Source organism: Glycine max, chromosome 19 (assembly GCF_000004515.6).
Source record: "Glycine max cultivar Williams 82 chromosome 19, Glycine_max_v4.0, whole genome shotgun sequence".
In the NCBI taxonomy this organism is placed as follows: domain Eukaryota; kingdom Viridiplantae; phylum Streptophyta; class Magnoliopsida; order Fabales; family Fabaceae; genus Glycine; species Glycine max.
Genome location: NC_038255.2, coordinates 1706946 through 1721289, shown reverse-complemented (window position 1 = coordinate 1721289; position 14344 = coordinate 1706946). Strand labels below are relative to the sequence as shown.

At 28.9% G+C, this 14344-nt stretch overlaps 1 protein-coding gene across 2 annotated transcripts; it reads left to right on the top strand.

Moving 5' to 3' along the window:
• The first annotated feature begins 711 nt into the window (after positions 1–711).
• Positions 712–8350, top strand: LOC100808766 (ABC transporter B family member 15). Of its 2 annotated transcripts, XM_003554816.4 has the most exons (7): positions 712–999; positions 1103–1157; positions 2662–2840; positions 2953–3410; positions 4016–4556; positions 5444–6331; positions 6733–8350. In XM_003554816.4, exons 1-7 carry the CDS (start codon positions 763–765, stop codon positions 8122–8124), a joined length of 3750 nt encoding a protein of 1249 aa, XP_003554864.1. In that variant the 5' UTR covers positions 712–762; the 3' UTR covers positions 8125–8350. The 2 variants fall into 2 exon arrangements, with proteins under 2 accessions (XP_003554864.1, XP_040868758.1); XM_041012824.1 differs by lacking the exon at positions 1103–1157 and having other exon boundaries at positions 862–999.
• Positions 8351–14344: the final 5994 nt, after the last annotated feature.

Genomic DNA, 14344 nt, shown 5'->3' with positions numbered 1-14344 from the left:
TAGGCAACACACTTTTCACCTTTTAAACAAAATAATATTATTTATGACTATCAGAATAGTTGGCGTATATATCTCAATAAAACATAGGGTTAATTATATTAATTTTTTAGTCTTTAATTTTTTTTTAAATTAATTTGATTTTTTTTACTTTCTTAACAAAAGTTTGATTGATAAAGGTGTTTCAACTTTTTACATTAATATTTTTAGTTTTTGAACACAAATTTGATCAATCAAAGTCTTTAAACTTTTAAAAAAATTTGACCTTTAGTCCTTAAAATCTTATTAAATAAAATAAAAATAATAGAATTCAAACTTTTGTTTAGGAACTAAAATTTAAAATTTTGAAAAATATAGAAACCTTGACTAGTTAGACTTTTATTCAGGGACCACAAAGCTTAACAAAAAATTGAGGATCCTGATCAATGAAATTTTTTTAAGGATTAAATATTATTTTTAAAAAAAATTTAGAGACTTTGATTAGTTAAATTTTCCTTCACAGACTAGAAACCTTAACGAAAAAAAATAATGAAAGAACCTTAACCTATCAAACTTTTATTCGGTAAATAAAAATTAAATTTAAAAAATGATTAATAACTAAGTAAATTAAATTAGTTAATAAAAAAAAGTATATGTATATAAAGTTTTGCTTTGGTTCACAATTTAAACTTTGATTTGCGCTCCATTAGATTCCCACTTCATACTCCCATTTAATATAAATGCTCGTTAGGCTGAGGTGAAAGGTGTAAGCTAGGTAGGTGCAAAATGCGAGAGGATCAGAACCATATTGGTGTTGACACGAAGAAGAAAAATGGGTCTATTGGGTCCATTTTCATGCATGCTGATGGCCTAGATTGGTTTTTAATGGTTTTGGGTGTCTTTGGAGCCATGGGTGATGGCTTCAGCTCCCCTGTCATGATGTACTTCATTGGCAGAATCGTGAACAATATTGGTGATGTTTCAAAAATCACACCAAGTACTTTCATGCACAACGTCAATAAGGTTCTCTCTCTCTCTCTCTCTCTCCCCCTATTCTTTCTATCTGTGGCTCACTAACACACATGCAGAGTGGTTTATTGGGTTTAGCTTTATCAATCTTATGCAGTATTCACTGGCGTTGTCATATTTTGCTAGTGCGTCCTTTTTTACTTCTTTCCTCGGTGAGTTTCAACTTTGGTATGATTTTAATTTTGCGTATATGTGCATGTTCACAAAGGATTAGCTTGAAAGTATATATCCACGAGAGAGTCAAATATTCAATGAATCCCAAACCTTAGACTCTTATTCCATGAGTATTTCAAAATCCTTTAGATTGAATATTAAAAAATATTTTTTATCTTCATTTAATAATAACTTCCATTTATTTATTTATACACTGATCAATAAAGTGAGGGCGAGCCTTGGTGCAGCGGTAAAGTTGTGCCTTGGTGACTTGTTGGTCATGGGTTCGAATTCGGAAATAGCCTCTTTGCATATGCAATCGATTTTAATAAAATTAATTTTTTTAATATTTTAATAATATTAAACAAAAAATAACATAATATATATAATTTGATAATAATAAAAAATAAATTTCACTTAAAAGTAACAAGTTATAATATTTTTTTAAAACTAAAGCAAGTCAATTTGAAAGTTTTTTTTAAAAGATAATTTTAAGCGAAACCAATAAAACTGATTAATTCACTAGGTTTTATCAATTTTCAACTAATTCAACAATTTTAAGTCAATCTAAGAACATAATGGTCGTTAAGAAACATTGATGGATTTCCCGTTGAACTAGCCGGTCCGTTTCAGGTTTCATAACCATGATCATACCCTTTTGTTTGAAGAGGGACAACGTATGATAACCTACCTTATATTATAAATAAATGACGAGATTGTTTTTTTTTTTTTAAAGAATACCCTATAATACCAATTCCGACCTCCATATAACCTCCACAAAGTAAAAGAAATTCATCGAAAAATGAAAGAAAAAAATATCTTCTTCATATATATATATATATATATATATATTATGCAGTTGACGTATATCTTATTTGATAGAAACTCTTTTGCTTTTGCGTTTCGATTGTAAGAATGAGAAAATTTTCTATATATCCGTAAAAGTTGGTCAACAATATCAAAATCAAATAATTTATTGGTCAAAATTAACTTATTTTTTAGAATGTTTATTTTTTAATCTTTGAATTTTTTTCTAATCAATGTCATTAACTTTTTTTTTCATCGATAGTTTTATTTTTTTTCTATCCTTACTTATAAGATTGTTTGTCTTCAAGTCACGTCAAAAGAGACATATGTCAAAATTCCACATTGAAGAGAAGCTATACTGAATAGCTATAAATTTACAAGTTGTTTTTGCTTTTGTTATAGCCAATTCAATAGATAACCAAGCATCCATTTAATTTCTTATCATGAACTAAAAGTAAGGAAAAAAAAGTTAAGAAACTAAAATCCGTTAAAACAAAGTTCAGATCAACTAAAAACACAAATTCTAACAAGTTAGGGACTAAATAAGAAACTAAAACCTATTTTTATAATATCAATGCAATTTAATTATTTTTGTAAAATATATATGTTATCTAGATGCATATTTTTCTTTCATTTGTATGAAACAAGGTACTAACATTGTGCACTCTCTCTCCCTTTTACTCTGGGGAATTACAGAGGGTTATTGTTGGACGAGAACAAGTGAAAGACAAGCTGCAAGAATGAGAGTTAAGTATTTAAAAGCAGTGCTTAGACAAGATGTATCATATTTTGATTTGCATGTCACAAGCAAGTCTGAAGTCCTCACCTGTGTCTCTAGTGATAGTCTCGTTATTCAAGAAGTTCTTAGTGAAAAGGTGTAAGAAATTTTTTATTTTTTATTTTATTTTTGTACCTAAGTTTTGTTCAATTTGTGATTTTTAGTTACATTTGTGACGTTAACACAGTTTGTTCCAATTTGGAAACTAGGTTCCAAATTTTTTGATGAATTTCTTTAGGTTCGTTGGAAGCTACATAGCAGCTTTTGTTTTGTTGTGGAAATTGGCCATTGTGGCGTTTCCCTTTGTGGTGCTTCTTGTGATCCCTGGTTTAATTTATGGGAAGACTATGATGGGGTTGGCTAGAAGGATCAGAGAAGAGAGTAATAAGGCTGGTACAATAGCAGAACAAGCAATATTTTCCATCAGAACCGTTTATTCCTTTGTAGGGGAAAGCAAGACCATAAATGCTTTCTCTGAAGCTCTACAAGGCTCTGTTAAGTTAGGGCTGAGACAAGGCTTAGCTAAAGGATTAGCCATTGGAAGCAATGGTGTTGTGTTTGCTATATGGTCTTTCATGGTCTATTATGGAAGCAGATTGGTCATGTACCATGGTGCTAAAGGAGGGACTGTGTTTGCGGTTGGATCAGTCATATGTATTGGTGGATCGTAATTTACACCTACCCTTTATCTCATTCCATTCAATTTAGCTCAAAAGTTTCATAATTTAATTTAGGTTTAAAAATATTTGTAGTTTTTTATTTTATTTTTTATTTTTGTAATTTTTTTTCTAGTTCTTATAAATTATGTTTGTTTTATTTTTTTTTCTGAGTTGTTTAAATAATTCTTTATCATTGTTTAAAGTGTTATTTAAATCACTCTAAGAAAAAAAATATATAATTTATAAGAAAAAAATATACAAAAACAAAAAAAATATTAATTTATAGTAACTAAAAAAACATTTAAGTCTTTAAATAATTTATAGTATTTGACTTTTCTCTGGAATAAGTAAAGGTAAAGTAAGTTGGGGCACTTAGATATTATAATAAAGGTAAAATAAATAATATTAATTGTTGATGAGAGAATAAATTGTTGATATTATAATACATCTATAGTTTGTTATACATGTTTACATAATATTAAACATTTTTTTTTATCAACGATTAAGACTACTTGTTTTACTCTCTAAAGTCATTTTTTACTTTACACGAGGCAAATCCTAATTGGTAAGATCAAGTGATGTTTATTAATCACAATTATTTTGTGAATTGTAGGGCCTTAGGTGCTAGTTTATCTGAGTTGAAGTACATCACAGAAGCATGTGTTGCTGGGGAACGCATAATGGAAATGATAAAAAGAGTTCCCAATATTGATTCTGAAAATATGGCTGGGGTGATTCTAGAGAAAGTCTCAGGGGAAGTGGAATTTGATCATGTTAAATTTATCTACCCATCAAGGCCCGACAACGTTATTTTGAATGATTTTTGCCTGAGGATTCCGGCAGGGAAAACATTGGCTTTAGTTGGAGGGAGTGGCTCAGGAAAATCCACTGTGATATCACTTTTGCAAAGATTTTATGACCCAATTGAGGGAGAGATACGTCTTGATGGTGTGGCTTATCATAGGTTGCAACTCAAGTGGCTAAGGTCACAGATGGGTTTGGTTAGCCAAGAGCCTACTCTTTTTGCAACCAGCATTAAGAAGAATATACTTTTTGGAAGAGAAGATGCTAATGAGGAAGAGATTGTTGAGGCTGCCAAAGCTGCCAATGCTCATGATTTCATTTCACAGTTGCCACAAGGATACAATACCCAGGTTTGCGCATGGAAATTTGTTTCACTACACACTAGCTTCTATTATAATAACGACATATGGATTTGTACGTTTTTAAGTTTTATGTAAAAAATGGAATAAATTTCTGAATTTATAAAAAATTTAATTATAAGTAAGTTTAACCATATCTAAAATGTGTTTTTTCATTTTCTTCGGTTAAGACATAAGGTTTATGGATCATTCTCAATTAAATGTTACTCAACTTATTATTTATATTTAATGTTAGATTTTATATTCGCAGTTATTTACATGGTCGGCAAACTTATCAATTAGTGTAGTATTTTCAATAGTAACTAGAAGATCCTCTTTTCAAGGACTTGTTGGTATTAGGTTTTTTTGTGTAAATTCAATAACTAAGATAACTAAGCAAAGATAATTTTTGTTTTTAAAATATTTATGCAGAAAATTAAAGATTAAGCTAAAAATTAAACAACTAAAAACAGAACAAAACTCTAAAAGGCAAAAGCATTTTTTAAGGCAAAAGAGATGTTCAGATTTTTATAAAATATGTTGGGGGTTGGCTTTACTAAGCCAGCTCCTCATATATTAAACTTGTTCTTATATAAATAATTTTTTGACAATTATTTCACTTCTCTGTCCCTTTAATGTCTTTCTATAATAAATTAATGTATTTTTCTTATATATTCTCACAACAAATCAATTTGCAACATAAAGACATATGTTTATAGAAATTATGACAATTTTTTGTAATAAATTGATTTAATAAGAATTACAGATTGAATCTTTAGACATAAACTCATTCCAAATAGTTACTGATTTAAAAAATCTCTTGGTTGAATTACATAAAGAACCTTTATTATGAGTTGGTACGTGTGTAAATTTATTTGAAATAAATATTTTCTATGTAGGTTGGAGAGAAAGGAGTTCAAATATCAGGGGGACAAAAGCAGAAAATTGCTATTGCACGAGCAATAATAAAAAAACCCCAAATCCTTCTTCTAGATGAGGCAACAAGTGCACTAGACTCTGAATCTGAACGCAAAGTACAAGAAGCTCTTGATAAAATTGTACTGGATCGAACTACCATTATCATAGCTCATCGCTTATCCACAATAAGAGATGCACATGTCATTATTGTTTTGGAGAATGGGAAGATCATGGAGATGGGTTCTCATGATGAGCTTATACAAAACAACAATGGGTATTACACATCTCTAGTTCATTTCCAGCAAGTTGAGAAATCCAAAAATGATGCATTCTTTCACCCTCTTATTTCAAATGGAGACATGCAAAACACAAGTAGTCATATGGCACGACATTCTGTTTCTACAAACTCAATGGCTCAATTTTCTTTTGTTGATGGAGATAATACCGAAAAAGTTAGAGATGATGATCAAAAGCTCCCATCTCCTTCATTTTGGAGATTGTTATCATCTAATCTTCGAGAGTGGAAACAAACATGTTTCGGGTGTTTGAGTGCATTGTTATTCGGTGCAATTGAGCCCTTGTACGCATTTGCAATGGGTTCCATGGTATCAATTTTTTTCCTCTCAAATCATGATGAGATTAAAAGGAAAATTATATTATATTCTCTATTTTTTGTGGGATTGGCTGTGCTTTCATTAGTTCTTAATATCATCCAACACTATAGTTTTGCTTACATGGGAGAGTACTTGACCAAAAGGCTGAAAGAGAAAATGCTTTCCAAGATACTCAACTTTGAAATTGCATGGTTCGATCGTGATGAAAATTCCACGGGTGTTGTTTGCTCTAGACTAATTAAAGAAGCCAATATAGTAAGTTTTTATTATTTTCATTTAAACATTTCTTGCAATGTTACATATTACTTTTTCATGTTTTTATCAATGAAGAAGAAATAATTATCCTAGGATTTAGCAAAGTACAATTACAAAATGGAACGTGTACAAAAATCTGAATTTTTAGATGTTACATCTCAAGAACATTTTTTTTTCATCCTTTTTTTTTTATTTTACTCCTATAGGTGTACTTCCTCATTTTTCCCCACTAGCTCACCGTCCTTTAGTAAAGTATTGTCATTGACATTTTTTTGTGTCTTATGCCTTGTTAGTTTTGCATTGAGTACGTTATTGTGATCAATTGTGACTGTGATTCAATTTTTTTAGTTCTTATTTTGAAACTCCGTCTTTGTTAATTTATGGTACTTTACAATATACAGGTTCGATCTTTGGTCGGAGATAGAATGGCTCAATTGGTACAAACTATCTCTAGTGTGGTAATAGCATGTACAATGGGACTAATCATTGCATGGAGATATGCCATTGTAATAATTGTTGTTCAGCCTATTATTATTGCATGTTTCTACACAAGATGTGTACTGCTCAAGGGCATGTCTGAAAAGGCCATCAAAGCCCAAGATAAAAGTAGCAAAATAGCCATTGAAGCTATTTCCAACTTTCGAACCATCACTTCCTTTTCCTCACAAGACCATGTCATAAAAATGCTAAAAAAGGCTCAAGAAGGTCCAAGCCATGAAAGCATTCAACAATCATGGTTTGTAGGCATTGGACTTGGGTGTGCTCGAAGCCTTAAAACTTTAACTCAAGCTTTAGAATTTTGGTATGGTGGAAAGCTTGTTTTCCATGGCTACATTACTTCAAAAGCACTGTTTGAGATTTGTTTAATATTTGCAAATATAGGAAGAGTCATAGCAGATGCTAGTAGCCTGGCCAACGACATTGCAAAAGGAGTAACTGTCTCTGGCTTAGTTTTCTCAATCTTAGATAGAAACACAAAAATAGAGCCTCATGAAACGAATGCATACAAGCCCCAAAAGTTAACGGGAGATATAGAACTCCAAGATGTCTATTTTGCATACCCATCAAGACCCAATGTAATGATTTTCCAAGACTTCTCAATGAAAATTGAAGCAGGCAAATCCACAGCATTGGTAGGGCAAAGTGGGTCGGGCAAATCAACTATAATAGGCTTAATAGAGAGATTTTATGATCCACTTGAAGGGATAGTAACCATGGATGGCATTGACATAAGGTCATATCACCTTAGGTCACTAAGGAACTACATTGCACTTGTGAGCCAAGAGCCAACACTTTTTAATGGGACCATAAGGGAAAACATTGCATATGGAGCATTTGATAAGACTAATGAAGCTGAGATCATTGAAGCTGCAAGGATAGCTAATGCTCATGACTTTATTGCAAGCATGAAGGATGGTTATGACACATGGTGTGGAGATAGAGGATTGCAATTATCTGGGGGCCAAAAGCAGAGGATTGCAATAGCTAGGGCTGTGTTGAAGAACCCAAATGTGTTACTTTTGGATGAGGCCACCAGTGCAATTGATAGTCAAGCAGAGAATGTGGTTCAAAATGCTTTGGAGAGAGTGATGGTAGGAAGGACGAGTGTAGTGGTGGCTCACAGGTTGAACACTATAAAGAATTGTAATCAAATTGTTGTTTTAGATAAAGGAAGGGTTGTAGAAGAAGGAAACCATACCTCTTTGTTGGCTAAGGGACCAAATGGAGTTTACTACTCTTTGGCGAGTCTTCAAAGAAGTTTAGTAACCACCAGTGTTATTAATACCGAATAATATATTAATTAACTACACCAAATCAAGCTAGGTGGTTAGATTTGTCAATTTGAGACTATTATTTGATCTTCTTTTGATTTTGTGTGAATAATGAGAAGATGGGTATAAAGATTGTGTTGCTACATAATTCACTTTTAATTTGTAAGTTGTATATGTTTTCTTTCTATCATAAAAGTACATATGTTGCGTATTATTATGCCTAACATGATTAATGCTTAAATGCATTTATAATTACGTTATCTTTTTTATTTATTTTATTATTATGAGTTCAAGTTCCTTTTGTCACTAGCTAGAATGAATTTTATTCTTTTGTTTTTTGAAGTAATATATGTGTATGTTGGAATATTGGCGAGTAAATAGTTCAAGTAACACAATAATAAGTATTTGTTGTCATCTTCATTGAGACCTGTGCAGTAATTGGGTAATCATAGTTAATTAAGTAGACTATGTAGATTTAAATATTGAACGTAAAAACAATTGCAAAAACTAAAAGAGTTCAAGAAAAGAAAAGTGGTTGAGGAAATTTGATGAACACTTTGTAGATGAAGAATAACTAGATATTATGATTGGATGCATCCTTTACCAATTATCCTTATTTTATCAAGATCATATATCATTCACTCATAATTTATTTTAATCTTAATTCGTTAAGTGTCAAAATCTAAGTCATTTGATTTCACTACCAATTCCTTGATTAGTGTAATTAACCAAATGATTACATTAAGAATCAAAATTCAAATATAAGTAAAAATAAAAATTAATTTCATACTAATTAAAAAAAATAGCTAATATCATTTACGTGTACTAATCTCTATTAGAAAACGAGCTTTTTCATAAAAAATAATAATAAAAAAGAAAATGAACTTTCCCCCTAAATTGCCCTATATAGAGCTAAATATCTTGAATAATAATTTATCATAGAATATAAAATCTTAATTAAATAAAAAATATTTTGGGAAAGACATTGTAAAATATGGTGAAATTAGTTCATATTTACTTATATTTTAATCATCATACGTGATTTTTTTTTTGCTTATATTAGAGTTCGGAAAAAGGTATAACTGTATATTAATTTTATTAATTCAATCATTATTAAATTAAAACTTCTCAGCGAGTAGATCAAATTTACAATTATTATTTTTTATAAAATTTTAATATAAGTCTTCATATGTAATAATAATAATATTATATTTATTTATATTGATCAGGCTATTGTATTTAACTTTTTTTTCAAATGATCTGGAATTTTTTTTAATTAAATATGCTTTTAAAAATATATTGTCCTAACCTATTTGGTAAATAGTTTTGACCTAAGCCTATATGTTGGATTAGATCTTTGGACAAGTTATTTAACCTTTTTTATCCCTAAGTATGATAAGGAGGCGTGTTTAATATATCAAGACTCAGATTATTTTAGTATATTAACTTCATATATATCAAGAAACATAAAAATTCTTAATTATTATTTGGATTAATTTCCTAACATATATACACATATAACAGGGTTTTCAAATGAAAGTGTTGTGTGGTCATTAGTGACCTTTATGTAAAAGCATGGTGGATTAAAAAGGCATTAAAAGTGAAGTAGTGGAGAGTCTAATTAAATAATTGGAGATAACAAAGATTTAGTATCCACTTTAATTTGGGATTCAAGATGTGATGGTATAAGTGGAAGCAAAGACGTGTCCATTATTTGGAATATATTCATTCAAAAAGGTGACTCAGATTAATTGATCTGGTGGAGGGCTTAGTGTTGGCAAATCGGAGTTAGTGGAAGTTTATATAGAATTGGTGACTATATATCAACACCTATGGTTGGATGCGAATGTAGCCGCTATTTTGGAAACACATGAAAGGGTGATATGATATATAGGAACAAACATAATAAAGAAGTTTGGTGTTGGGATGGCTAAGTAAAAAATTTAGGCTAAAATATACCGATGTCCCTTAATTTTTTTTTAAATTGATTTCTTAAGTTTTAAAATAATCTGCTTACTTATTTAATTTATAAAAAGTTAATTATTTTAAAAAATTAATCATTTTTTTATTTTTAATATGATTTTGAATTTTTTTTATTGATTCAAGATGTAAAATTTATTTCATTAAATTCATTTACATAAAAATTATAAAAATGAACTAATGTTTGGACATAAAAAAGACACTAGCAAGATAAAAAATACATGAAAAATAAGTTTCATGATCAATCAAAACCTTAAAAATCTAATGTCACATTATTATTCATTATACTCATTTTTATGTAATTTTCATTATATTTATGATTTTTTTGTTTCAAACATTAATTGATTCCTATAACTTTAATGTAAGTTAATATAATGAAACAAACTTCACGTTTTAAAATCCATTAGAAAAAAGTTCAAAATCATGTTGAAAAGTAAAATAAAAAATGATTAATTTTTCAAAACTATTAATTTATTATGAATTAAATAAATAAAAATGAGATCATTTTAAAAATTTTAAAAAGTACGGGGCCAATTTATAAAAAAAAATATAAAAGACTATTCCTATATTTTGGCCAAAAATTTAATTAGAGGGATTAAAGAGAATAATTGATTATTATTTACAGTATATTGTTTGTGTTAAAAAAATAATTACTAATAAGTCTGAAATCTATGGATAATACACAAGACAATAAAAAGGGACCGAGTTATATTATTTATACTGGAAGGAGTGCCGTGCATAGCTGGGACAGGAATATAATATTATCGTGAGAATTAATTAAGATAATTCTTTTATTATATATAATATAAATTATAAAATAATGAAATAGTTAGTAACTATCTGAATATGATGATTACTAATAAAATTTATGTTTTTAAAACAAATTATATATAAATTGCTATAAACTTTAGAAATTATGTAATTGTAATTATATATAAATTGAGGTATAAATATTCGTTAAAAAAACATGAGCTCAATAGACAAAAATACAGTATAATAAAGGGAACTGAACTGTTTAACAATAAATAAATGGGACGAAATGTAATTAAGGTTACTTCAAATTCAAATAGATATGTAAATTCAAATACATGAGAATTCAAGTAGACTTTGTAAGGCTTTGGAATTGTTCCTTTGATCTTGAGATTTACACATTCCACCTATAAAATCGAATATTAGAGTTATAAAAATTTTTATGAATGTAATTCATTCATTTACATCCATCATATATTCTTGAAGGAAGTCACATCCATCTCTTATAAATAGGAAGAAGAGTTGAAACATCCCATCCAAAGAGAAGCAAATCAAGAATAAGAGTGAGAAAAATAATTCTTTTATTCTTCTTTGAGAAAAAGAAAGTTCTAGTTTTCACCACACTTAGTGAAAGTTGAGTAGAATTGTAAATCATTCTTGTTGGGTGAGGTTGAGAGATATTCTCTTGTATTAAGAAAGTTATTGTAATCTTATTTTTGAATAGTGAAAATATTTAGTGGCTTGATCCCGTGGTTTTTACCTTTCACATTGAAAAAATTTTCCACATTAAAAAATCTTGGTGTCATTTTTTTACTCTCTATTTTTGTTTTTTTATTTTCGTTACGTGCTTATTTTTAATCTACAAAGAAAGAAATAGTGCTGATGTTTTCCAACAAAATGGTAGGCAAGCCAAACAGGGAAAATCATATAGTAGAACTTTAAATAATTATGCAGCAAATTTGTAATTAAGTATGCCTCAAATTAAACTGTTAAGTGAAGAAAATTTAACCCTGCAAAATGAATAGTTAGGCCAATAAAAAAAGGAAGGCACCTATCCATATCATATGGACCATATCCGTCATAAATGGTGACTAGCATTTAATGCAATCCTTAGCATTTGTAAGTATTTATTTTATTGTTATTTTTTAAGTATTAATTCCCCTGTAAAAGATCATCAAATCACTTCTTTGGATAGGAAATAGTTAGTTAAAAGCACTCCTTTGCAGGGATGACCCAGAAATATAATAAGATTTTTCTAACCATGTCCTAAGAATAATAATTAGAAATTAAAAAGGATTTTTTTAATAAAATCTTATAGGAGTTATTTTCTTGAAAAAAAAAAATAGAAGAATGCATTGTTACAGATCCTAATGTTCTCCATATACCAAAGGGGGCAGAATCTTTTTTCTATTTCAATTATTTAAACATTTAAACTTTAACAAATAATTATTTAATAGATATTGACTCCCGCTCGAAAAGTTTGTTCCTGATTCTTATAGTTTTTTTTTTATTATTAAAAGAGTACTATACCATAATTCAAGTTGCTTCTTGCTACCATTTTTAATTAGTGTCTTCACTTATTTAATAAATGAGCTTTATTCTCTTACCTAATTGTAGTGCACTAATAAATGTCAACCAATAAAAAGGGGAAAATTATATATCAAGGTCCAACCCCATTTTGGGGTGGATTAGGGCAGAGGGAGAAGAAAGCTAGAGAGAAAAATGTAAAAATAGAGGGAAAATGATATAAAAATAGAGGGAAAATGATAAATATAATAAGTGATGTGATAGAAAAGTATATAAATATAGAGAAAAATGAAATAGAAGTGAATTATAAAATAATGAAATGTATAAATATAATTATTCATAAAAAGAAAAGTATATTAAAACTTCACACTATTGTTTATTATGTATTTATTTCCTATAAATACTCTTGTGTTAGGTTAAAGTTCCAGTCAAAAGTATTGATTGTATTGAATGCTAGAACAAAAAATGAAATCAATGTGGTAAAATTTTTCTCTCTCAAGTAACATTTTCTCTTGAATCTGTATCTATATACATAAAAAATAGCCTAACTTTTCCCTCTCTTCTTTCCCTACCGTGAATGAAATGTATAAATATCATTATTCATAAAAAGAAAAGTCTGTTAAAACTTCACACTATTGTTTACTATGCATTTATTTCCTATAAATACTGTTTTGTTAGATTAAAGTTCCAGCCAAAAGTATTGATTGCATTGAATGCTAGAACGAAAAATGAAATTAAATGAGTGTCAAGAGAGTGTGGTAAAACCTTTATCTCCCAAGTAACATTTTCTCTTGAATTTGTATCTATACACACCAAAAATAGCCTAACTTTTTCCTCTTTTCTTTTCCTAGCGTGAATGAAATGTATAAATATCATTATTCATAAAAAGAAAAATCTATTAAAACTTCACACTATTGTTTATTATTCATTTATTTCCTATAAATACTCTTCTGTTAGGTTAAAGTTCCAGCCAAAAGTATTGATAACATTGAATGCTAAAACGAAAAATGAAATTAACTAAGTGTCAACAGAGTGTGAGAAAACTTTTCTCCCCCAAGTAACATTTTCTCTTGAATTTGTATTTCTACACAACAAAAATAGCCTAACTTTTTTCTCTTTTCTTTTCCTAGCGTGAATGAAATATATAAATATCATTATTCATAAAAAGAAAAGTCTGTTAAAAAGTTCACACTATTGTTTACTATGCGTTTGAGTGTCAAGAAAGTGTGGGAAAACTTTTCTTTCCCAAGTAACCTTTTCTCTTGAATTTGTATCTATACACACAAAAAATAACATAACTTTTCCCTCTCTTCTTTCCCTAGCGTACGTGAATGAAATGTATAAATATCATTATTCATAAAAAGAAAAGTCTATTAAAACTTCACACTATTGTTTACTATGCGTTTGAGTGTCAAGAGAGTGTGGAAAACTTTTCTTTCCCAAGTAACATTTCTCTTGAATTTGTATCTATACACACAAAAAATAGCCCAACTTTTTCCTCTCTTCTTTCCGTAGCGAGAATGAAATGTATAAATATCATAATTCATAAAAAGAAAAGTCTATTAAAATTTCACACTATTATTTACTATGCATTTATTTCTTATAAATACTCTTCTATTAGGTTAAAGTTCCAGCCAAAAGTATTGATTGCATTAAATGTTAAAACGAAAAATGAAATTAACTGAATGTCAAGAGAGAGAGTGTGGGAAAACTTTTCTTTCCCAAATAACCTTTTCTCTTGAATTTGTATCTATACACACCAAAAATAACCTAACTTTTTCCTTTCTTCTTTTCCATTAGTGCGAATGAAAAAATTCTGGGTTAAATTATAGGAAATTATTAAATAGTACAAAAATATCTTAGTATGAAAGTTCACAGTTGGATATTTTTATTTTTTTGGAGAATATAATTTTCTATCTCCCTTTGAATGATTTATACATGCATGTTCTCATTGATCTATTTGAAATTCGTGTGATTTTGTGCA